Below are 27,143 nucleotides of genomic sequence, written 5' to 3'. Positions count from 1 at the left end.
TGTGCCAGTGAGTGTGCAATCCACTGTGGTAACGTGAATCTCTTCATTTGAACTATCATTCCTCCATTCACTATTTTCTTTCATGCTGTTCTGTTAGATTTTTATTCCTACTCAGATTAAGCCCTCTTTCTTCTAAACTTTTTCTTGCCATCTTCATCTTGATCTACCTCTGGATCTATTACTATCTCTCTCGAAAGCTTTGCAGATTTGAGTTCCTCAAGCCTAGAGTTAATCTACAAGGCTCACATCATAAATGAAGTGCAAACACAATTACATTTTGCCCCAGCTCTCAACATTTTTTTCAGCATGACTTTCTACTCTTCAACTGTCTCAATTTGCATATATCATAAAAAGTACCCATGTGTATAACAAAACACATTATTTTCCCCCGCCCCAAGAACTGATAACCAGCTAGATCATTGATTGTTGCACCAGGTAGATATATTCTGGTTTTATTATACCTATATTTATTAGAAAACATTTTGTTACTTTATCTCCATTTTCCTAATTTTTTTTCATTATTATTATTATTATTTTATTTATTTATTATTTATTTATTATTTATTTTTTTGTTTGTTTGATATTAAATATATCAGTAAAAGTATTGATTCTTTGCAAAGTGGACCATATTGCTCTTGCTCCCATTCTAACTATTGAACAAGAGCAGTAGTGAGCCTTTTATTCCATTAATTTTTGTCTATGGGTAAACCAGCATCTTACACCTTTATTGTCATACAGGTTTCCGTTTTTTTTTTTTTTTTTTTATTGTTATTTTAACCTGATATTAAAATATATCATTTTGGTAAGGTGTCAAAAGCTACTCAATGGACTGCTTTCTTCTCCCCCATCCTTTTAAATCACAGAAAAAGTTCAGTTTTTGACAGTGTTCTTTTTGATTTACAAATTTCACTTAATGAACTTTTTTTTTTTTTTTTCTTTTTTTTTTTTACTTCTTGACAAGGTTATAAACTTCACACTAATTTCAGCTAGAGATGCCAACTGTTAGTTTATTAGTGAAGTCAGTGACAGCTAACTTCAGCTACATTGCACAACCAGTTAGCAGAGCTATGGCAGAATTTTCTGTAGCAGTAAAAACATTGCTTTTGACATGTCTTGAACAGGAAACACACAGCTATTACTCATGATTTGTGAAAGTCCTATGTCATCCAACCAGTCGTGCAGAATCTGCAGCAAGTTTTTCATTACATTAAAAGGGTCTCTTACTTTCCTTAACCTATCTTAATGAAACTATTACAGTCCAGTTAGTTAGTAAAATTTTTATTTCTGATTTGCAGTTAAAAGAAGACAATTCATGAAATAATCAATGCATGGAATAATGCCATTCATTGCCATTTTTTCAAACCAAAATTAGAACTATTATTATCCTTTAAGTGAAACTGTACTTATGCCTACCCTAATAATAATTCTAAAGTACTTAAAATTATAAAAGTATAAAAATATACTTAATGCAGTAGTAATTATCACACAGTGTAGTAATTATCACACACTTAAAAAAAATATCTTATGCTTTTATTAGTGTGAAATTTTTGAGAATCATATTTAACTACTGGAAATTAGCATTAGCATTACTAGAGGCATATGATGCAAGAAAGCAAGCTTATGCAGCATCAGCCAAAAAAAAAAAAAACACTTCCACTTCACCCCTCCGTTCGTTCGAAATACCTGTTCAGCTGAGCCTTAAATTTATTTAGGCTATCAACTTCCACAACAAGGGATGGAAGTCTGTTCCATCAACCAACTACCTGCTGGCTAAAGGCAAATTTCTGCACATCTATCCTACATCTGTCTTTCCTCAATTTGAATTTATGCCCTCTCAGGTGATTATTTTGAGCAAGAGGAAGAATCCCATCGGCATTGAGCATGCTCAAACCATTCAAGGCTTTATACACCTCTATCAGATCACCTCGCCGGTGCCTAGTCTCCAGACACTGTAATTTGCAAAACTTAAGCCTTTCTTCATAAGAGCAACCCTTTGTTCCATTCACTAATCTCGTTGCCCTTCTCTGTGCTTGTTCCAGCAGCTCTACATCCTTCTTGAAATGAGGGCTCCAGACCTGTATACAGTACTCAAGGTGTGGCCTGACCATTGCTTTATACAAGGGAATAATGACCTCCTTATCCTTCTAGAAAAATTCCTGTATATCATTGACAAGACACCATGAGCTACTCTTGCAGCCCGTCTGCACTGCTCAGAGAACTTCATATCTGCCTGCACAATTACCCCCAGGTCCTTTTCATTCCCTACCACTGTCAGTGTAGTACCACAGAGTTGATATGCTGCTCTGGGGTTGCTGTTTCCCATATGTAGTACTTTACATTTGTCAATGTTAAACTTCATTTGCCACCTCTCAGCCCATCTGCTCAACCTTTCCAGATCCTGTTGCAGCAGCATACTGTTAGTAGTGTCCTTAACAACCCTACCAACCTTTGTATTGTCTGCAAACTTGGACATTAAGCTTGATATACCATCATCAATATCATTTATAAATACAGAAAACAACAATGGACCCAACACTGAACCCTGAGGAACTCCACTAATAACATTAGTCCACTATGAGCAGTGTCCATTGATTACCACTCTCTGTTGTAAACAAATGAGAAATATAACAACAGTAGTGTCATTAATACAAAGCTACACATAATATATCACAGTCTTTGTTTTTCTTTTTTTTTTTTTTTTTTGCCATACAGTAATACCTCGACTTATGCTACCGCGACTTATGCGAACTCGGAGTTACACGGTTCTTCTTCAATTTTTCGTTTGGTGTATATCTAAAATTAGTTTACCAGTGATTTGGAAGTCAAATCATAAAGCTTGGGTGACAGCTTCCGTTTTTGAGGACTGGTTTGGTCACCATTTCATACCCGAAGTCGAACGTTATTGCAAGTCTAAACAGATTCCATTTAAAGTGATGCTTCTTATTGACAATGCACCCGGTCACCCTCCTGCCACCCTAATTAATTTCGACCCACGTGTGAAAGTTGTGTTTTTGCCTCCAAACACAACCAGCTTGCTTCAACCGATGGACCAGGGAATCATCAAAACATTCAAGGCTTACTACACGAGGTGTTCGTTTGCACCTCTGAATGAAGCTATGAAACAAAATAGTGAGATATCTGTTAAAGACTTTGGGAAACAATTCAATCTTTTAGATGCCATAAGAATCGTTGAAGAATCTTGGGATGAAATTCACAAAAAAACATTGAGTGGTGTCTGGAAGTAACTTTGTCCATTTTTTTTTTCAAAACCGAGACGAAAACAACGCCAGAAACTGATCATGTCGCTCATGTGATAGAAGAAGTTGTTAATCTTGCCAGGCAATTAGATTTGGAATTCAATGGTGATGATGTCAACGAGCTATTGGATTCACATAGTCAGGAGCTGACAGTGAATGAGCTCATAGAGATGCGTGAGCAAAACATCACTGAAGTATCCGACACTTCAGACCCAGTTCCACCAGAAAAGCACATGACAATTGCAAGCTTGACAGAAGGTCTCAGCTCAGTTGAAGAACGCGTTATAGCTACAAAGCAAGGAATAAAAAAATTATTAGCTTGCTACGAAGAAATTCTGCATGAAAAAAAGAAGGCGCTGTGTCGTCAGACGAATTTGTTAGATTTTATGAAGCCATCGACATCGAAATAACTTTTTTACGTAACTCATTTATTTTTAATACATATTTTGTATTAATATGTATAAAGAACTGCAATTTTATTAAATATTTTTCTTCTAAATTAGTGTTTTTGTTAGTCCTTGGTCCCAATTAAACAAAATTTATATGCAAAGTTGTACCCCGACTTACGCGAATTCGACTTAAGCGATTTTTGTCAGACCCACCTATCGCGTAACTTCGGGGTATTACTGTATAAAAAAAATATAAATTGAAAAATGTGTATCACATATATTAATGTTAAGTTATTACTTTAATATTTAATTGGTGTGTAAAAAAAATACAATTGGTTTTGAATGCAGTTTTGCATCCTATCTCAAGGTCAGAGAGAGAAAGATATCAATCATGGGAGTGATGTCACATTTACATAAAGATGGATATAAAATAAAATTAATAGGAAAAAAGGTGTTTAATATTTATTATGCCAGTTCTTCCATAAAAATGTATAGATCAAAATTTATATAATGTTAAATGCTATTACTATACCATTAAACTAGTTTTTGCATGTCGAAGTGATATATAAAACAGGTGTAAATTAGGCTTTTCTTTGATGTTGGCTTAAGGTTAAAGAGAATATAGTTGCTATTTTATTATTTTTCAGGTAAAGAATAGTTCATTAATTAAATATCCAGGAAACCATTGTTGAAGAAGTTGGTGGTAGGCTATATAGAGAGGGCATATACTATTAGATCTCAAGATATTTAAGAATTGCCACATAAAGTTGATGTCCATAGGTTTAATACCAGGGATAGGAGAAGGTCTATTATAGACCTCCTTCTCCTTCATCTGTCATTATAGCAGGCTCAATTCTGTGCTGTAGAAAGGAACTGCATTATTGGACTCATTTTTTATATATACATATATGTGTTTTTTTTCTTTTTTTAATAGCTGATACTGTATAAGCTTGCATCATTTTGCATTATTAATACTTAATAATGGAGTACTGGTTAAAGATGCATTGCAGGACCATCTAGACAAGTCTGCAGTAATAATTCAGACACAGCATGGGTTTGTTAAGGGAAAGTCTTGTCTGACAAATTTGATTGGATACTATGATGTGCTTACAAAGGAACTGGATACAAAAAATAATTTTGATATCATATACTTGGATTTCAGGAAAGGTTTCGCGCATGGAAGAGTACTGTGCAAATTGGAACAGTATGGTATTAAGGGTAAGTTGCTACAATGGATAAAAGGATGGTTGAGTGGGAGAAGACAGAGAGTGGTAATCAATGTGTGCTGCTCTTCGTGGACTAATGTTATTAGTGGAGTCTCCCAGGGTTTGGTGTTGTGCCCTCTGTTATTTTGTATATGTTTCAATGATATTGATGAAGATTGACAGGGTTGTTAATGATAGTAATGGTAGTGTACTACTGCAACAGGATCTAGAAAAGTTGGGCAGATGGGCTGGGAAGTGGCAACTGAAGTTTAACATTAACAAATGCAAAGTACTGCATGTGGGTAGAAGTAACCTCTGAGGGTGGCAGAAGATGAAAAGGACCTGAGATTAATTGTGCTGTCAGATATGAAATTTTCTGAGCAGTGCAGACAGGCTGCTTGAGAAGGTCATGGAGTATTGTCAGTGATGTACAGGAATTTTGCCAGTAGGGAAAAGGAGGTGATTATCCCATTGTATAAGGCAGTGATCAGGCCACAGGTCTGGAGGCCTTATAAGAAGGATATAGAGTTGCTTGAGTGAATACAGAGAAGGACAACAAGATTGGTGAAGGGAACGAAGGGATAGGGATGGTCTTGCCAAGAAAGGCTTAAGATCTGCAAAGTGCAGCATCTGGAGACTAGGCATCTGTGAGGTGATCTGATTGAGGTGTATAAGGCCTTTAATGGGTTGAGCAGGCTCAATTCTGATGGAATTCTTCCTCTTGTTCATATTACAAACCTGAGGGGGCATAAATTCAAATTGAGGAAAGGCAATTATAGAATAGATGTGCGGAAATTTTCCTTTAGCCAGCGGGTAGTTGATTGTTGGAACAAACCTCCATCTGTTATTATAGAAGTTGACAGCTGAAATAAATTCAAGGAGGAACTGGACAAAATTTTAGAGGGAATGGATGTGTGAAATGGGTTTTTTTTTTTTTTTTTGGGCTGATGCTACATAAGCTTGCTTTCTTGCATCGCATGTCTCTTCTACTACTACTACTTAAAAGTGGATTACCCTGTTCTGTTCACCAGCCAAACAAAGTGGTGTTTCTTGTTAGAGAAACTTTTATTTGGTACAACTCCTATTATTCATATATAATGATCCAAGAATGGGAAAATAGTTCTCAATAATGAATTAAAATAGTGCTCAGTAGAGAATTAAAACCACATAAAAACCTATCGTGTCAGTAATTGTCAGTATATCTAAGGATTGGTAAAAATTAAATTAATTAAGATAATAATTAATTAAATTAAGAAATTAACTAAATCAAAAACATCCTTAATGTACACCTCAGCATTCTGAATTGTTGTTACAGTTAAAGACTGGATAGCCACAGTGGTAACTGAAATGGCCATAAAGCTGTCATCTGCCGAGAATCAAAGTGTGGAGTATAGCATATGATGAACTATAATAGGAAGATACACATTTGTGTCACTAATATTATATCTAATTTTAGACTTAGTGTGTTAAAAAAGTGTTTTTAGGTCTATATATTTGATATGACTGCTGGGTCTCATGTTCAGCAAAGGAATATTGTGGAATTAAAAAACTGTCATGTCTAAAAGCTTCATATATTCTTAAGTTTATAGTAGATAAATGAGAACTTACATATGCTCAATTAATTGGAAAATAAGTTTATAGGTAAATGGAAGCTTATGAATTATGCTGGCTTCATCACCCTTTGGGGTGTGTTTCTTAAGTTTGATGTGTCTATTCAATCTAAATTGTCCATAATCATAAATGAAGCTGTAGTGATGGCAGTGTGCTCTTCTTTTTTTTTAAACTAGTGATTGTGTTTTGACCATTTCATCACTTGACACCTGAAGAGAGGTTTTTCATAATATGAATATAAAACTTTCCATTGTTTCATGTGGAAATGTTGGCAAGGTCTTTAACTGTACTAAATATCATGACTTAGAAAAAGTAAATACTGTTGTATACTCAGTGGATGTTGAAACAGTTGTCCACAAAAATGCATAGATTGCACACGACTAGTTACAAAAGAAGAGCATACTACCATGACTATAATTTTACTTTTAATTAGACAATCTAAATTTGTGTGGACACTCCAAACTTAAAAGCACATCCAAAAGGTTGATAAAGGCAGTGTAATTTTTAAATTTTCTTCCCTTAAATTTCCTTAATAAACTTAGTATATGAAGTAATAGACATTGTTTGCATTAATGTTTTTAATTTCCTCAGTATTCAAATTTCAATTACATAGACCTTGAAATGCTTTACTTTTCCACACAAGACATTTATAATAAGAATTCACGTTGGTTTTTTTAACACACACACACACACACACACACACACACACATGAAAATCCCAAACACAGTGTATTAGAACCTGTGGTACTTAGTACTGTGTGTGGGTTGAAGGTTAAGAAGTCAGAAGTTTATTTATTTTTTATGAAACCCCGAAACATGAGAGGTATTAGAACTTTTAGTACCTAGTACCATGTATGGGCTGAAGGTTCAGATGATGTGTGTTGATATTTGATTTGAGTTTCTGGAGATTGTAATTCTCAGGAAATACATATAAAGAAAAGTTGTTCCAGAAAACTGAGGTTGAATAAAGAAATGAGGAAGAAAAAAGTTGGTTCTACGAGTTTGAAGTTGGACAGAAACAGAATGTTAACTGGTTGTGGCACATGTTTGGAATGCTTTGGAAGAGAGAGCCAGAATTATAGAAACCAATTCAGAATAACAGTGGCCATGGAAGTATCTATAAAAAAGGAATGAAGCAGTAACAGAACATCTATGAAACAGTCAGTGGAGAAACTGTTAGAGATGTTAGAGTATTAATTAACCTAACTGCCCTCTTTTAAATGGAAGTTAGAAGCCTGAAAGAGGTTTTGAGAGAACCACCCCAGATGGAACAGTATTCCATGGTAGGGCAGATTTGCATGTACAGAGTGAACAGCTGTTTGGAAGAAAAGTAATGCTGAGAGCATTACTTTTTTTTTGATGCAGAGAAAACAATTTGTAATGTACTTATGCCAAGAGAGATTAGAAGTCAGGATAATCTGCAATAGAGATATATGATCTTACCTAGAAATCAGAGTGTCATTGAAGATAAGCATAGGAGCAGAAGAAGTCTCTTTACAAGGTATAAGACAGGACTGAGTTTTAGAAGGATTGGAAGTAACTAAATTAACTCCGCCCCACCTGGAGATCAGAATTTAAACAATTGGATATTTGGGAAGTTGAAGCTGTTTGTGCAGTGCAAGGTTCCTCAAACTGGAAGGTGGAATGCAATGTGCTGTCATCATCAAAACTATGGATAAGATTTCTTATCAATGGCAGAAGGTCATTAATATACAAGAGGGAAAGACTGGGAAAAAGAACTGCACTTTGGGAAAACACTAGCATCAGTACAGAAGTTAGAAGAGAGAGAGAGATCCATCTACCATCACCTACAGTGAACGGTCAGAGAGAAAACTAGATTCCCAATTACAAAAAATCAGTTGGCAAACCATAAGATGGAAGCTCATTTAGAAGACCTGTAGGCTCAACATGATCAAAAGCATTTGAAATGTCAAGAGCTATTGCTTGAGTTTCACCAAACTTTTCCACTGAAGTTATCCATAGATGGGTAACATGAGCCAGTATATCACCAGTGGATTGAAAATGAAGGAATCCAAACTGGTAATCATTAATCATATGGAAGATTTTTAAATAGTTTAGGAGTTGGCAGTTAATGGATTTTTCCATTACTTTATAAAGAATAGAAGTGCAATGGGGACAATAATTGGATGGGAGGGATTTGTCACCCTTTTTTTTTCCAGCAATTGGCTGGATGTCAGCAAATTTCAAGGATAAGGAAAAAATACCAGTGGAATAAGAAAGTGAAAAAAGGTGACACAGATTGGGAGTAAATTCAGGAGCACAGGTTTTGAGAATAAGTGGAGAAATACTATCAGGACCTGGAGCTTTCTTCGTATCAGGATTGTTCAAAATCCTTCTAACATCATTTTGACAGAAGACCACAAGAGGCATTGAATAGCGTGTACTGGGAATGGTAGGAAGTGGTTTACCAAGATCATCAATACACGAGTTGGAAGAAAAGTAAGATGCTAGCAGGTCAGCTTTATCTCTGGTGGAAATAGCAATAGAGCCATCTGTTGCTGGAATAGATGGAACTTTTCTAAGTAGTTTGTTGCCCGTTAATTGATTTCTCCATTACTTTAGAAAGAGTAGCAGTAAGTGCAGTGGAACGATAATTTGACGGGAGGGATTTCCCACCCTTTTTAGGAACTGGCTGGGTACAAGCAAATTTGATATCTAGGATTCTAGCAGGTCAGCTTTATCCTTGGCTGAAGTGGCAATAGAACCATCTGGTTTTGATAGAGATGGGAAGAGAGATGGGCAAAAGTTGCAGCCAATAACTTTGGCAAGAGATCAGAATGCTCGACTACCATTTGGACAAGAATCAAGTTTTCTACTCTTAACCTGTTCGAAATCTAGTTTGGACTGATTAAAAACTGCTTTACAATTGTTACAAGCTTTGGTGTAGGCAGAAAATGAACCTGAAGATTTGGATACAGGCCAATTGCAATATGCAATATTCTTATCTTAAACAGCCTTAGCACATTTATTGGAAAACTAAGGTTTAGATAGAGGATGAGATTTAAAGGTGGAGTGTAGAATAAAGGATTTCATCCCTATAAGGATAATTTCACTGACACAATCTGGACAAACATTGATATCAGAAGATCTGAAACAGTAATCCGACCAAGGAAAAGAAGAGAAAAAGAAATCTCGGTCATCCCATTTTGCATTCTTGCTATGCCGAACAACAAGAGGTTGAGAATGGCCATGAGAGAAAAGCTCCATTGGAGAAGAGACCATCACCAAGTTGTGATCTCAGATGCCTAGAGGACTCACCTTGACTATGTACTTAGAAGGGTTTGTGAGATAAAGATCAAAGATGTTGTCTGTATGATTTGGATTGTCTGGTAGGTAAATGAACAATCTCTGCGAGGTCATTATTAATTGCAAAAGCCTCAGCATCTCAACCAGCTGGGTCCGTGACAAAAGAAAACAGAAGCCAGTTGGAGTTGTGAACATTAAAGTCACCTAGGAAAATTACCTCACCGTTGAGAAAGTCAAGTTTCAAAGAGAGGATGTCAAAAAGTTTCAAGTGATTAACGTAGTTGGGAGAACGATAGAGAGATGAATTTGACAGTTGTGGTATAGATATTTTAAACCAGAGAATATCACAAAGAGGAGATCCAAATTACTAAGTTTCTGATAGGGAATAGACTTGTGCACAATACCACCATTGAAGCAAAAGGAATCATACAGTGAATAATTCAGACAACTGAGATGAGCAGTGGTTAAATCAGCTGATAATTGGGATTCTGTCAGAAAAAGTACGTGGGGTTTGGCATACTGCAATTGGAAATGGACATATTTGAGATTAGAACTGAGACCACGTATATTTGTGAAATGAATGAGGAAATGTTTGGGAGGTTTTGGTCTTTTTGCAGATAAGTTTGTTCAGTTAGTTTGACAATTCGTGATGTATTCAGTATTAAGAAAAGATGGCGAGGACATACTGTATGAAGTAATGAAATTTTTGGGTATGATGTACACATGACAAGAATATACCCAGCTCCTTAACATAATGTAGCCTCGACAGTGCCCCCACATACACATTACTTTGACTCCCTCCAGTCACTATCTGGCAGAATAGAGGCAGTGAGATTATACACTAGCTGATCCAGAAACCTCCTAGAAAATTACCAATAGGTTTGGTCTGGTGGACTCTCTAGCGGGCGGCTGCGAATGCCGTTTTAGAGCTGTACACTCGAAATGTAAAGAAGATTGGATCTCCTCATTATGTCCATCATAACCTCAAAAGCACATCAGTCATACTGCATGATGGAAGAGATGGTGAGGTTGCCAAAGTCTTGTTCTGGAAACTAAACATGGGTTTCACCCCTTCAAACTTTCAATAAGCTAAGTAATGTTATTGCACTGTTTGGTGAGAACTTACGTTACTTGTTGACATTAGACTTGAATTTCTATAGATTGTAATTTTCAGGAAATACATGTGAGGGAAGGTTGTTCCAGAAAGTTGTAGTAGTTGAGGAAAAAAAACAGTCGGAATATTCTTATACCAAGAGAGATTAGAAGTCATCGTAATCTCTAATAGAGATATGCGATGTTGTCTAGAAATCTGAGTGTTATTGAAGATAAGCATAGGAACAGAAGAATCCTTTTTGCGAGATATAAGACAGGACTGAGTTTTAGAAGGATTGCAGTAACTAAGTTACCATTGTTAAACTTTTCCTCTACCTTCTCCACCAGCATTAATGGAGAAGTAGGAAGACAAAGTCATCTACCATCACTTACAGGGAGCTGTAAGAGAAAACTGGATACCCAATTGCAAAAAGGTTGGCAATCCATAAGGTGGATCTTGTTTAGAAGACCTTTACGCCAAGCGTGATCAAAAGTCCTAGAAATGTCAAGGTCAACTTCTTGAGTTTCACCAGACATTTCCATTGAATTTGTCCTCAGCTGGGTAACATAAGCCAAAATATCACCAGTGGATTGACGCTGACATAATCCATATTTGGCAATCATTGATCAGATGGAAGATTTCATGGTAGTTTAGGAGTGGATTTTTCCATTACCTTGTAAACAGTAGAGTCAGTTGCAATGGGAGGATACTTGAATGGGAGGGATTTGTCACCCTTTTTAGCAACTAGCCAGATATGGGTAAATTCGCAAGCAGAAGGAGAATCACCTGTGGAATTAGAAAGTGCAAAAAGGAAATGGAGAACAGGAGTAAGCTCAGGTGCCCAAGGTTTGAGAGTAAGTGAAGAGATACCATCAGGACCTGGAGCTTTCTTGGCATGAAGATTGTTTAAAGTTCTTGTGACTTCCCTTTGATGGAAGACCACAGAAGGTATTGAGTGGAGTATTCTAGGAATGGTAAGAGGTGGCTTACCTAGATTGTCAGTACAAGAATTAGAAGAAATGTAGGCTTCTAGTAAGTCAGCTTTATCTTTAGTTGTGGTGGCAGTAGAATTATTGGGTTTTAAAAGAGTTGGGAGTAGAGATGGGCAAAAGTTGCAGCCAATGGCTTTGGCAACATCCCATGCTCAACTACCATTTGGGCAAGCAAGTTTCTGCTCTTAGCCCACTCAGAATCTACTTTGAAATGATTAATAACTGTTTTATGGATGTTGCAAGCTTTAGTGTAGACAGAAAATGAACCTGGATGTGAGTTAATTGCAATATACAACATATTTATCTTGAACATCCTTAGTGTGTTTATTGGAAAACCAAGGTTTAGATAAAGGACAAGATTTTAAGGTGGGGTTTGGAATACACGATTTCATCCCTACAAGAATAATTTCGCTGACATGATCTGAACAAACATTGATATCAGAATACTTAAAACAGTAATCCATCTAAGGAAATGAAGACTAGGAACCATGCAGATCTTCCTGTTTTGTGTGCTTGTAAGACCAAAACATACGAGAGAAAGACATTAGCATTAGAAGAGGCATATGATGCAAGAAAGCAAGCTTATGCAGCATCAGCCAAAAAAAAAAAAAAAAAAAAAACCACTTCCACTTCACCCCTCCGTTCGTTCAAAATACTTGTTCAGCTGAGCCTTAAATTTATTTAGGCTATCAACTTCCACAACAAGGGATGGAAGTCTGTTCCACCAACCAACTACCCGCTGGCTAAAGGCAAATTTCCGCACATCTATCCGACATCCGTCTTTCCTCAATTTGAATTTATGCCCTCTCAGGTGATTATTCTTCACTATAAAGAGGAAGAATCCCTTCAGCATTGAGCATGCTCAAACCATTCAAGGCTTTATACACCTCTATCAGATCACCTCGCCTGTGCCTAGTCTCCAGACACTGTAATTTGCAAAACTTAAGCCTTTCTTCGTAAGAGCACCCCTTTGTTCCATTCACTAATCTTGTTGCCCTTCTCTGTACTCGTTCCAGCAGCTCTACATCCTTCTTGAAATGAGGCCTCAAGACCTGAATACAGTAATCAAGGTGTGGCCTGACCATTGCCTTATACAAGGGAATAATCACCTCCTTATCCCTGCTAGAAAAATTCCTGTATATCATTGACAAGACACCATGAGCTACTCTTGCAGCCTGTCTGCACTGTCAGAGAACTTCATATCTGCCTGCACAATTACCCCCAGGTTCTTTTCATTCCCTACCACTGTCAGTGTAGTACCACAGAGTCAATATGCTGCTCTGGGGTTGCTGTTTCTCATATGTAGTACTTTACATTTGTCAATGTTAAACTTCATTTGCCACCTCTCAGCGAATCTGCTCAACCTTTCCAGATCCTGTTGCAGCAGCATACTGTTAGTATTGTCCTTAACAACTCTGCCAACCTTTGTATCGTGTGCAAACTTGGACATTAAGCTTGATATACCATCATCAATATTATTTATAAATGCAGAAAACAATAATGGACCCAAAGTTGAACCCTGAGGGACTTCAATAATAACATTAGTCCACAATGAGCAGTGTCCATTGATTACCACTCTCTGTCTTCTCCCCCTCAACCACCCCTTTATCCATAGCAGCAATTTGTCCTCAATGCCACACTGCTCCAATTTGTGCAGCAGTCTTCCATGTGCAACAGAATCAAAAGCCTTTCTACGATCCAAGTATATAATATCAAAGTTATTCCCTGCATCCAGTTCTTTTGTGACTGCATCATAGTATCCAATCAAATTGGTCAGGCAAGACTTTCCCTTAACAAAACCATGCTGTGTTCGAGCTGTAACTGAAGTCTTGTCTAGATGATCCTGCAGTGCTTCTTTAACCAGTGCCTCCATTAATTTTCCTGGAACAGAAGTTAAACTAACAGTTCTATAATTACTTGTATCAGCCTTTGAACCTCTTTTGTGAATTGGGGTTACATTTGCACATCTCCAGTCTATGGGTACCTCCCCTGAGTCCAAGGAAGTTCTCATAATTATGGCTAAGGGTTTGCTTACTTCCTTTGCTGCCTCTTTAATATAACTGGATAGATCCCATCCACCCCAGGTGCCTTTCTTGTGTTTATCATCAACAATTTCTCCTCCACTTTACTCTCAGTTATTTCAAGATTATCTATCTTACTGCCAGAGTTGAATACACCTCTGGCATTCCCCTCACTGAATAACTCCTCGTGTGAATGTCGATGAAAAATATTATTTAATTTGTTAGCTATCTGAGCAGGATCATCAACAGTTGAACCATCGATATCAAGTGGACCAATCTGATTCATCCCCTTCCTTCTAGAGTTTACATAAGTAAAGAACTCTTTGGTGTTTTTCTTTGCATCCTTTGCCAAAGATTTCTCGTAATCTGCCTTCGCCTGCCTAACCTCCTTTGTAACTTGGTTACAGATCAACTTATATATATCATAGGCTTCTGTGTCACATGTTAATTTATATGTATCCCATGCATTTTTCTTCTCTGCCATATGTCTCATTAGTTCATCTGACATCCATTTAGGCCTAAACCCTGAACAATATTTCTTAGCTGGTATGTAAAGCCTAGTAGCATCCAAGATAAGTTCTTTGAATGCTTCCCATTTTGAATTTTCTGGTAGTAACATCATCAGTTGGTCCCACTGTATAGAATTTAAATACCGTCTCAGTCCATCGTAGTCGCCTTTACGAAAGCAAAAACCCTTCCCTTTACCCCTGATGGTAGTTTCCTCTTTGAGTGTGACCAACCCACAAATTCCAGTCAATATTTGGAAAATTAAAATCCCCCATTATAAGACTCTCTGATTTACTGGTCCACTCTATTTCCCTGTACAGTTTCTTATTATACTCATCAGAGTCATTAGGCCTATAGCACACTCCTACTTTCAATTTTGATCTCCCAATGCTTGTGTCACACCAAACTGACTCAGCACTGCACTGCCCAGCGATGTTGACTGGCTTCACTTCCTTGGATTTTGTGTTCCTTAACTAATAGCATAACCCCTCCTCACTTCCTATCCTGTCTATCCTTTCTGTACACATTGTACTCCCCAAATTCCAGTTGACAGTATGGGAAGAAGAGATTTTAAGTCAGATTCCAAAGTAATCAGTCTCTGACAGGGAATATCAGAGAAGACATATGCACAAGTACCACCTTTGAAATGAAAGGAATCATACAGCAAATAATTAGGATGACTGAGATGAGCAGTGGTTGAGACAACCAACAATTGGGATTCTGTCTAAAAAAGTAAGTGTGGCTTGGCAGACTGCAGATGGAAAGGACATTATTGAAATTGTTACTGAGTCCACATGTATTTTGAATGAAAAAGTTTTTAAGGGGTTTGGATTTTTTTTCACAATTGTGTTTTTCTACCATTTTGGCTATTCGTTATATATTCAGTAGTAATGTAGGGGGAGGGGAGCCACGTTTATGAAGTAATGAAATTTTTGGATGTGGCATACCAATCTCCAGATTATTCTCCAGTGGGGCAAAGATAAATTAGTTGTTATTAATACATAATGGCGATTCTAAGAGTGTAGTGGGAAATTACCGACCGGTCAGTCTAACTTCAGTAGTAGGGAAAATCATGGAGGCAATGATCAAGAGTGGAATTCAGGATCATTTAGATAGAAATGGAATTCTAAAGGATACACAGCCATGGTTTTGTTAAGGAAACCATCATGATTGACAAATTGGTTAGCTATTTTAACAGGATCACTCTGAGCTGGATTTAGAGAATAATTTTGACATTGTTTATTTAGATATCAGCAAAGCATTTGATTCAGTCCCACGTGAGCTATTACTTTATAAGCAAGAACAGATTAGAATTACACAGAAAATCCTTAGATGGATAGCAGGATGGCTTCAGGGCAGGAGGCAGAGTGGTGTGATAAATGGTTATTCTTCACATCGGGTTAATGTAAGAAGTGGGGTTTCTCAAGGATGAGTATTGAGACTACTATTGTTTTTGATTTTCTTAAATGACATTGTTGAAGGAATAGAGGGCATGATGTCTAAATTTACAGATGATGTAAAGATCAGTAGAGTAGTTAATGATCACAGCCAAGCAGAGCTTCTTCATGGATCGTCGGATAAGTGGCAGCTATTCTTTAATTCAGCAAAATGCAAGGTCTTATACCTGGGGAACAGCAACCCAAAAATAACTTATACACTTGGTGGAGTTGAACTAAAGTCAGTAGTGGAAGAAAGGGACTTGGGAATTACGATACAGACATGAAGTTCGAGCACTAAGACAGATTGCAAGGAAGGTCCGTGGGTGTCCTATTGATGATTTATCAGACATTTGCTAGTAGAGATAAGGGTGTCATAATCCCACTTATATAGTGGGATTATGAGTGTGGAAGCCACACCTAAAAAAGGACATCGAACTCCTTGAGAGGGTCCAAAGAAAGGCAACTTGCCTGGTGAGATTAGCAAAAGGGCGTCCATATGAGGAAAGACTTTGAATATGTGGGTTGCACATCTTGGAAACTGGGCACCTTAGAGGAGACTTGGTTGAAATGTTAACCAAGCTCTGAGAGACAGAAGTAAAATGAACGAGGTTGAAATTTTCATGGTTATAAATAATTCTAGAACTAGGGGCTATAAATTCAATTTATGGGAATGGTGAGATGTTTAGACTGGATTACAGGAAGTTTTATTTTTGTCAGTTATAAATTACTGGAATAAGTTACCTACATGGGTAATTGAAGTTGGGGATATTCAAAGGGCAGCTGGATAGGAGACCTACGGGAGGAGGGAAATGCATAGGTTATCTATTTTCTTTTCTTATATTATTATTTAGTTTATTTAATTTTATTATTATTATTTTACTTTCTCCCCTCCCCTCCCTTTTTGGTTGGTGCAGCATATGCCTTGGGCTTCCTTGCACCATATGGCCATTACTAATACAGTACTAATATAGCAAGAATATACTCAGCTTCTTAACATAACATGGCCTTGACAGTGCCCCTGCACACACTATATAGCAGAGTAGTTGCAGAAGATTATGCACTAACTGATCTGAATGCCTATTAAGAAGTTAGGCTCAGTCTGGTGGACTGTCTAGCCACCAGCCTGTGAGCACCATTTTAGAGCCATATCCTCGAATTGTAAGGAAGATTTGATCTTGACATGATGAGTCAGTCTTGGAACTCTTTGCGGAGGAAGAAATGAACACAGGACACCGTCCATACTTCCCTAGGAAAGATATATCCAAGACTGACAAAATTAAGCCTTCAGCACGTCGTAAGCTGCTTGTTCGACCCACCAAGTACTAACCACCTGGAGCTTTGCTCTGGAGACTAAAGAATGGTTTCTCCACTTTGAGCCTCCAGTAAGCAAAATGGTGAGATTGTGCTGGTTGAAGAGAGTCATCTCCCTGGGCGCCTCCGAAGCCAGGTGGGAAGGAGCAGCAGTGCGTAGCACACGCTTCTTGATTAGACCGGGGTTCGAGCCCGTCACCACCAAATACGGAGGATGCGGAAAGGTCAGGGATGACCACCGCATATCCCGGAGCAATATGGCCTTAGTTGCTAATGCTCCTAAAAACCAAATAACATCCAGAGTCATCTCCCACCTATTATTGCATGGTAACACAGAGGGGCAGTGTTGTGTGGACATCACATCTCAACCCCTGCTTATGTTGGTTCACACCTCCAGTATATATGAGGCACATCCGTAGCCAGGTGGGAAGGAGCAGCAGTGCGTAGCACACACTTCTTGATTAGACCAGGGTTCGAACCCCCTCACCACCAAATATGGAGGATGCGAAAAGGTCAGGGAATGACCACCGCATATCCCCGGAGCAATATGGCCTTAGTTGCTAATGCTCCTAAAAACCAAATAACAAACCTCCAGTATACTAGGTATAGCATTCTTGGGTGCATACTAGGGTTTCTAATATTCCACTATCATTAAGGTACAAGCAAAAGATTTGGTTGTCACAGAACAGCCAGACTTCACCGAAATTTGGTTTACTTGATTCACAAGTGTCACCTGAATATCAGTTTCATTAGCATTTTAGACTCCCAAGTAGCAAGCTCTAACTTATAATACCTGTGATTAGCCTCAATGGCCCCCCTCGACGTGGGCACCTGTTCATGGTGAGGGGACCTCCCAATGATGCTGCTGGCCTTCCAGATTAGCATCACTGGGATCTAATGCCCATACCTTGGTTCCAGGGTTACATTGTTGGAATCTGACGTGTGCAGCTGTGCACCACGACTCGTGGAAACTCGGAAAAGGGGATCCTGGTGGTTGAGGGGCCCAGCCTTATACACCACTTCGGCCCTGCTTCGACAAAACGGGTGATCCCGGACCAGCCCGACTGGGATTGATTGGCTTATTGGAAACATGGGTATGGTGCTCCTGAGCGAATTTGGCGTCCCATTCGTGTATGCAGTATCTGCTAGTTCACTAGTGGGCATCCCCTCGTAGGGCTCCGTGGTGACCTAATCGATCATCAGATGATAATGACACCAATTCTGTTAAAAGAGCCAGAACTGAGGAGAAAACACCATCTGTGACACCTCTTTTCCTCATTCTCCATTCCACCGGAGAGCAGTCAATTGGGAAAATGTCATCCTTCTTTATCCAGAAAGTATTAGAAGGATGGCAGGATCACCTAAATCTGTAAAACGGCTGCATTCTGGAGATATTTTACTCAAAGCATCAATTACAACGCATGCTGAAAAAATTTTGAAAGCGACATCTATAGGGGTAATAATACCCATCATTGTAACCCTTCACAAAACTCTGAACTCATCATGAAGTGTCATATCGGAGTTGGATCTTCTTTACGTTTCTGAAGAAGAGATCTGCTCTGAATTAAAAGAACAAGGAGTGACAGCTGTCAAGCGAATATCCATGCGAAAGGATGGGAATCTCATTCCTACCCGAGTTCTCATCCTGACATTTAACACCCCTCGGCCTCCAAGTTCCATCAAGGCAGGGTACTTAAACTGCCCAGTGACGACGATTTACGTTCCAAACCCACTGAGGTGTTTTAAATGTCAAAAGTACAGCCACTCACAAACAGTTTGTTGTGGTAACCCTGCCTGTGCTCAATGTGGTGCTAAAGATCACTAGAGCAAGGAATGTCTAGCTCCTAAGTCTAATTGTACTAATCGCCAAGGAGAGCACCCTGCATACCCTCGAGCATGCCAGCGGTGGAAGGACGAAAAGGAGATTCAGAAATTAAAAACAGAGCTGAACATGTCCTACCCAGAGGTATTGGGTTCACTAAAGCCCATCCATAAACCGCAGTCAGCTGCCACTCCAATATCTGTACCTCCCAGTGCTCCAGCATTACTAACAGCGAGCACTAAATTAATATCACAGAAAAGTGAACTGCTCACTTCAGGGCAAGAAATAATGGATCTCGAAACCAAAGAGGTACATGATGAGTCAGTCTTGGAACTCTTTGCGGAGGAAGAAATGGACACAGGACACCGTCCATACTTCCCCAGGAAAGATAAATCCAAGACTGACAAAATTAAGCCCTCAGCACCTCGTAAGCTGCCTGATGGACCCACCAAGCCCAAATAATGGCTAAATTCCTACAGTGGAATTGCCGTGGATTCCAGCAAAATACTGATGACATCAAGGCACTCCTGCAAAAGCACAAGTCAGCTTGCTTTTGCATACAGGAGACTTATTTAAAGGCAAATGATGACCCTGCCATGCATAACATTACCATCATTCATAAGTTTAGAATTGTGGATGGTCCTGCTCATTAAGGAGTCGCAATCCTTGTCGGCAACCAGATTCCATTTCAGCCTTTGCAGCTTACAACTAGCATTGAGGCTGTAGCAATTCGCCTTACAGTGGGGTTCTTATTAACTGTCTGCTCTGCTTATTTGCCACCTGGGATATTGACATCCCCCAGAAAGACCTTGATGATCTTATCATGCAATTGCCTTCCCCCTTGTTTAATTCTTGGGGATTTCAATGGACAACACTGTGGGGTAGTGCTAACATCAATGGAAGGAGACGAGTCATAGAGCATATGCTCACTGACAATGACCTCTCCCTCCTAAATGTGGGAACAAACACCTTCCACATGCCTACCCATGCATTCTCTGCCATTAATCTGTCTATATGCTCCCCTTCTCTCCTTCCTTCACTTACTTGGGAGGTGGAAGAAAACCCATATGGAAGCGATCACTTCCCGTGATAACCACCCTAACTAGTGGTAGACTCTTGATATCGCTACGGTCAGTCATAGTGGACATAGTGTTATTGGTATGCGGTTCCCGTGGTTTCCCACAAATCCGCGTTAAGTACTCTGTTAACATAGCAAAGCCAGTCAGTGTGGGTTATGTGTGAGTATTGTGTTGTTTGACTGGCCTCTTCGTTACTGGGAGGCGCGATCACCAGGAAGGAGCCTCCCAGCATCCGTCCACTGGCACGAGGAGCTGGACCAGGGAGTAAAAGACATCTGATGGGTCGTCCACACTCCTGCAGGAGCGAGAGTGGGGAAGGCCAAGGAAAGAGCAGAGAAGAGACAGAAAAGTGGAAGACAGGTAAGATAGCGGGGGATGACAGAGCGTAGGCATCCTCCCGGGCGAAAAGGAGCAGGAAGAGTGCTAGGTGCAGTTGTGGGAGTCCTGGAGGACTGTGGTTAGGAAGAAGAGAACAAGTAAAGTTCAAATTAAAGAGTCCAGGATCATCACAATGGAGAATCACGGAGCGGTGTCGGCAGGGCTGGCCTCAATTTTCAGTTTCATGACTGGAAGTTTCTGGTGCTGGGTATCAGTTGCTGTGTGGAGGAGGTTATCCAGGAGTAGTGTTCGGGAGTTGCAGGTGATGCCAGCAATGACGAAAGACCTCTTTGGCATAAGTTAGTGCACAGAAAGCATAGTTAGATTCCAGTAACTTGGTTTCTGGCTGAAGTGATGTACTGTGGAGGTCTAGGAGTGGTTGGATTCTTAGGTCTAGGTATATGTTGCATGAGTGCATCACGTGATCCCAGTCTTCAGGTTCTTCGCATGTACAGAGGGCATCCTCGACTAGGCCGAACTCTAGAAGGCGTCTCTTGAAGGACCCGTGGCCAGTTAATAGGAAGGAAGCATAGATGTTTGGGAAGAACCAAGTGGAATGTTGTTTGTTGATGTAGGTTACCTCGGGGAGGAAAAGTTCAGTAGTTGCACCAGTTGTGGAGTTATTCCAGCGGGTTTGCCATAGATTTATCAATTCTAGCCACACACGTTTATGTTCCTGTTTGATGTCGGTATCGGTACAGGGCTACAGTCGGTCAGTCAGGAGCCAATCAATGATGCAGTCATGTATGTCACAGAGACGATTGTCCAAGCAGCTGTAATTGCAATCCCAAAAACATCCAGCCAGTTCCCACTTTTTCCCAAACCTTGATGGAATTCAGAATGTACAGCAGTGAAAAAAAACAAAATAAAGCTTGGGGGATATTCCGCCGATATCCCATGACTGAAAATTTAATATAATTTAAAACGTGCATGTGCTAAAGCACATTATGTCCAACATCAGAGCCAAAGGAAATCTTGGATCCGTTTTACATCATCCGTAACTCAGGCTGCTAGCTCAAAAGTATTCTGGGATAAGATCTGGAAAATGAAGGGGAAATATCCACTAAGCCGTTTTAGTGATCCTCGAGGATAATGGATGTCCAATTGCAGATCAAACTGCAGTTGCAAACACTCTAGGGGAAACTTTTGCAAAAACCTCTGCAATAACATCATTCCTCCCACAGTTTTTGGCCCTGAAAGAGAAATATCCATTAAAATTCTCTTCAAAAAGGCTAGAACCATATAACAAGCCCTTTACTCTCCCACAGGGAGAGTTAAATTCAGCACTATTTCTCACACGTGCTGGTGCTGTTGGGCCAGATGACATCCACTATGAAATGATAAAACACCCCTCACCACAATCTAAAGATCACCTTTTAATTTTATTTAATAGAATTTTTCTTAATAAACAATTTCTGGCTTCTGATGGAAGGCAATTGTTCTTGCCTTCCCAAAACCAGGAAATGATCATAGAAATTCAAGTAACTATCGTCCTATTGCTCTGACAAGCTGTTTGTGCAAGGTCCTGGAAAGAATGGTTAATTCTCGCCTTATATGGTATTTAGAAACAAATGGTCTGCTTTCCAGGACACAGTGCAGCTTCCAAAGAAACAGACCCACTTTGGATCACTTAGTCCGACTTGAAACTTACATTCATGGCAATTTTATTAAATCCGAGCATCTGGTAGAAATTTTCTTTGATATTGAAAAAGTGTACGACACAGCTTGGCAATTTGGCATATCAAAAGACTTCTATAACTTTGGTCTTAGGGATAACCTACCTCTTTTTATTAAAAACTTTCTCTCTAATTGCCAATTTCAAGTCCGTTTAGGATCCACACACTCAAGTATTTTGTCAAGAGGAGGGAGTCCCACAAGGATCCGTCATAAGCGCCATGCTTTTCGCAATCAAAATAAACTATTACCGAACAACTTCCACTCACTGTAAACAATGCCCTCTATGTTGACAATTTTGCTTTATTTTTTTCATTCATGCAATGTGAGGGTCATTGAAAGGCAACTGCAAAAAACTATCGATCACCTTACATCCTGGTCATTGGCTAATGGGTTCAGATTTTCATCACAGAACACCATTTGTGTACACTTCTGTTGCAAACATAATCTTCATCCTGACCTAGAATTAAGGCTTGGGCAAAACAACATTCCAGTTGTAGCAGAAGTCAAATTCCTTGGACTTATTTTCGACAAGAAGCTGACATTTCTACAACATGCTCATCAGCTTAGGACAAGATGTGCTAAGGGGCTTAACATCCTTTGTGCCCTTTTGTCAATTTCATGGGGTGCAGATCATTCTACCCTTCTTTGTCTCTACAGAGCCCTTGTCCATTCCAAACTTGATTATGGGTCTCAGGTTTATGGTTCTGCTAGAGATAGTGTACTTCGGTGGTTAGATCCAGTCTACCATCAGGCCATTCGGAGAGCCACTGGAGCTTTTCGCACATCTCCTGTCCAAAGCCTTTACATTGAAGCAAATGAACCATCTCTATCTGTTCGACGTAAGCAGTTGTCTTTACAATGTGTCTTTAAATTAAAATCCCTGCACGATCATCGCATGTGGGCATCCGTTTTTGAGCCACATTGGGAAAATCTCTACAACACCCGTTGGACTGCCAACAACCTTTTGGTATTTGCATCCAAGGACTGTTAAATGAACTAAATATAATGGTAGACAGTATTGCCCAGTCACCAAAGCAATTCCTTCCACCCTGGGGTGCCTATATTCCAACTTGTGACTTCTCCCTTAAGATCTGGGAGAAGGCTACTATGCTGCCATTTGTCTACCAGCAACTTTTTGCGTCACATAGACAGCAGTATTCTGCCATTCTGACTTTCAGCCAGTCTATATAGATGGCTCGAAGTCAGAATGTTATGTGGGATCTGCTGTTGTGTTTCCTCACAAAACATTGTCTAATATGATCCCATAGGAAACTAGTATTTATACTGCAGAGTTGCATGTGATAGAAACAGCCCTTGATCACATTAAAAATAGCAATTACCAAAGGTGTATGATATATAGTGACTGATCAAGCAGTTACAGGCTTTGTTATCCATGAGGCATAACTCTCACCTGGGCCTGTCCTGGATCCAGCAGATGCTTTTTTCTCTTTTTGAATCAGAATTTGACATTCGCTTCTGCTGGATCCCAAGCCACATTGGGATCCGGGGAAATTAATTAGCTAATACCGCTACCAAGTCAGCCATTTCCCTGGATAATCATTGCCTGTCAGTCCCCTATACAGACTACAGGCAAATAATACGTTCTAAATTATAGTCCCAATGGCAAGATTCCTGACATGAACAGACCACAAATAAACTACATCACATAAAGCCTGTAATCATGCAATGGCAGTCCAGTCTATGCAGGGTTCGAAGAGAGGAAGTTGTTCTTGCTTGGCTCCGCATAGGTCATGGTCATCTAACACATTCCTTTTTGCTGAGGGATGACCCACCTATGTGTGAGATGTGTAACACTATTTTAACTGTTCTTCATGTTTTTATAGTGTCCTGTTTTTATCAAACCACAACGTTTATTTTTTAGAGATTTTAATAATCTGGCTGAACCATCTACACTCAGTCAGATTTTAGCTGACAGAGACAACATGTCTGACGTTTTTAACTTTTTACACTCAATCAATTTATATAGAAAGATTTAAATTTATATTTTTTATTTACCTTTATACCGGAGTATCTCGTGTTTACTTTCTTGATGTGATAGGCAGTTTATAGGCTACCAAATTTTTTGTATTGGTTTTAATTTTGACTTGACACATTATGGCCTTAGTTGCCAATGCACCATTAAACACTAAACCAACCAACTAACCAGTCTCAATGGCCAAATGTTTGTGGTAACACAAACATGCGACTTCCCGAAATAGTTTTCTGTGCATCTCCATTTTCTCACTCTTGCTCTATGCTGTGATTCTTGGCAGATGGTGGCCATTTCGGTTACTACCGTGTCTATCCTGTTTTTAATGAGATAACAATACAGAATGTCGAGGTGCACTTCAGCATTTTGGGAATGGTTTTAATTAATTTCTTAAATATGTAAATATTAAAGTAATAGCCTGTTAACTGTCCTATGTGGCTTTCACAGTTCAGTGTAATAAAAAGATTTACCAACCTTTATGGGTTAAAGGTTGGTAAAAAAACCAACCATAAAGGTTGATTTTTTACCAGCCTTTATGTATATATTGGAGTGTATACTCCAGTATATATTGGAGGGAATGCAATCCAGGCCAAAAATTACTGTTTGGTTTGTGTTTGATTGCAGTATAATTTGTTGATCTCTGTGTCAATGAATGCTAGTACATGAACAGTGAATACCACTTGTGGACGTTTGAAATGTTGTGTGGCCAACCACTTCACTATGGGAAAATGTGCACTTAATATTTGTGCAGGATGGTGTTCCTCCACATTTCTACACTGCCATTGCACAGCTGGACAGTTGCTCTTCTAGAAGGCTGGCTATAATATCATGAACCAATTTGAATCCACATCTTAATGCATTGGTGGCTTTAAGATTTCAAATGTAATACTTGTGATGTCTTCATTTGGGACTGAGTCCAAGGAAGCTGTTTACCAAACCCACCCAGAGACTTGGGGAACTGGAATAAAATGTCAAAACCACTTTGACCACATTCAAGATTTTTCAAAAATCTATGAATTCTGTACCACTTTGGTTGGTAAGTTCCTGGATTATTCTGTAGCATACATTGGAATTTGTTCCATCATTGAAATCAGAATATCATGCAGTGTTATTCTATTTTAACATTAATAATGTTATCAATGCAATGGCATTAAATATTCTTCAAACCAAATATTACAAATATTCAAAACGTACAAAATATTCTTACATATGCTATAATTTTGTTGCATAAATATATAAATAACCAATTTTTCTCTCATTTGATTATAATTCTGCTGCTCCTGTCAACTTAATGATCATGATTATCAATTTATTATTATTATTTATAGTTCCAAAGGTTTCACTGCTATAAGGTATGTGAAATAATATACTTTTATAATAGTGATGATGACAAAATACTGATTATTTGTTATCTTTATAAATTTGTAGGTCGAATGACTGTTCTCAGGAAACAAGGTCATCATTCATCAGATAGTGGGTCTGGTGAAGATTCACAAACTCCACCAAATACTGGGCCTGGGTCTCCTGACTGGGTTAATGCACCAGAATTTATACCTCGAAGTAAGTGATTAAGGAAAAACTCTGATACTATCAAAAAAACTATTTTTTTGATAGTTTTTTTATGCCAAACAATTTTTTTTTATAAAGATTGGTTGCATTCCAAAGGAATGGTATTCATTATTATGAAATTTCCTAATGATTAGAAAATAATTTAATGTTAACAAGTTATTTTTGGAACCTTTTAAAATATTTTCATAATTGTAAAATTAAAAGAAAGATAAATGTAAAATAAAAAATAATAAGTATAAATAAATAACTTGAATGATACATAAGTTTCTTTTTTATTATTACACTTTTAACATTAAACAGCACCTTGCAATTTTGGCTGCAGTGACTCTGCATTGGTCATGAGAAAAGAGTAAGCGATAAGCATTTTTTGTATTATAGGCAGTTTAGGTAATGGGAGTGGTGTATATGCTACAGACCAGGAAATTGTGAAAAGTATGATGAGAGCCTCTATGTGCAAGGGGAAACTGTATGAAATCCTTATTATGGATGATTTAAATTTCTCTCTTATTGATTGGAGCAAGTGGGTGGGAAATGGCATGGGGAAAAATTTTTATATCAACTAAATGATTATGCCACTCTACATGGTTTCGATGTTTGTAAATTAATAGATGTTTTAATGCAGTTTTTTACACTGATTTCAAAATGTTATTCGTTTTTTTCTATCACACTGTTTTTTCATAATTCACTTAAGTTGATGTCACAAGTTCTATTATTGAATGTATTAAGTTAAGAGTAAATGCTGGAAATTTGTAAACTAAAATCTTCACATGTTGTCAACACCACCTTCAGTAATTTGTTCCTTGACCTTGAGGGCTCCATGCAGCAGTGTTTTTCACTGTTAGCTCAGTTTATTTTTGAAGTTATCGTGTTAAACTTGTGCCAAAAAGTGAGTAAAATGTCTTCACATAAGTGTTTGAACAATTTGAACTTATTTTGTTGTATTTGTGGAAGTTATGTAGTTCTCAAGCAAAGACAAGATATTACAGAATTTGTAAAAAATGTGTATTATGCTTATTTTGGAGTGAAACCCAGTGGCAAAGATAAACAATTGGCTCCACAAAGTTTGCCGAACCTGTGTTGAAGCATTCAGATTGTGAAAAATGGTAAAAAGGAGGCTATGCCATTCGAAATTCCTGTGATTTGGCGAGAGCCCACAAACCACTGTGATGGCTGTTACTTTTGGTTAGTTAATGTAGAGGGATACAATGTAAAGAATAAGAAGTGCATTGTGTATCCTAATATTCCATCTACCATTAGACCAGGGTTCCACGTGTAGATAACCAGCCGATTCCATGCCCTCCACTTATATTGGAGAATGTAGCAGCAGAGAGTGCTGAAAGTGAAACTTCTGAAGGTAAAACCAAAGTCTACATGCCTGGATACATTGAGTCCAGCCCTCAACTGTTTTCACAGCATGAATTGAATGATCTGGTAAGAGATTTAAATGTACCAAAGGAATCTGCAGAACTCCATGGTTCTACACTTAAGTCAAGAAATATAGCACATGGGACATTTTTCTCATGGTACTGACACGGA

General features: G+C 38.5%; 1 protein-coding gene across 1 annotated transcript in view; it reads left to right on the top strand.

Moving 5' to 3' along the window:
* LOC150090092 (putative E3 ubiquitin-protein ligase makorin-1) overlaps window positions 1–27,143 on the top strand; it is a 196,940-nt gene that overhangs the window by 83,590 nt on the left and 86,207 nt on the right. Inside the window, exon 5 of the mRNA XM_090368966.1 lies at window positions 25,467–25,598. Within this exon, the coding sequence (XP_090225092.1) occupies window positions 25,467–25,598 (132 nt within the window). The remainder of the gene's footprint in view (window positions 1–25,466; window positions 25,599–27,143) is intronic.

This window comes from Mastigoproctus giganteus, chromosome 2, assembly GCF_048544385.1.
Source record: "Mastigoproctus giganteus isolate SK-2022 chromosome 2, ASM4854438v1, whole genome shotgun sequence".
Lineage (NCBI taxonomy): Eukaryota > Metazoa > Arthropoda > Arachnida > Uropygi > Thelyphonidae > Mastigoproctus > Mastigoproctus giganteus.
The sequence above is the reverse complement of the archived record's forward strand: the minus strand, read 5'-3'. Positions and strand labels throughout refer to the sequence as shown.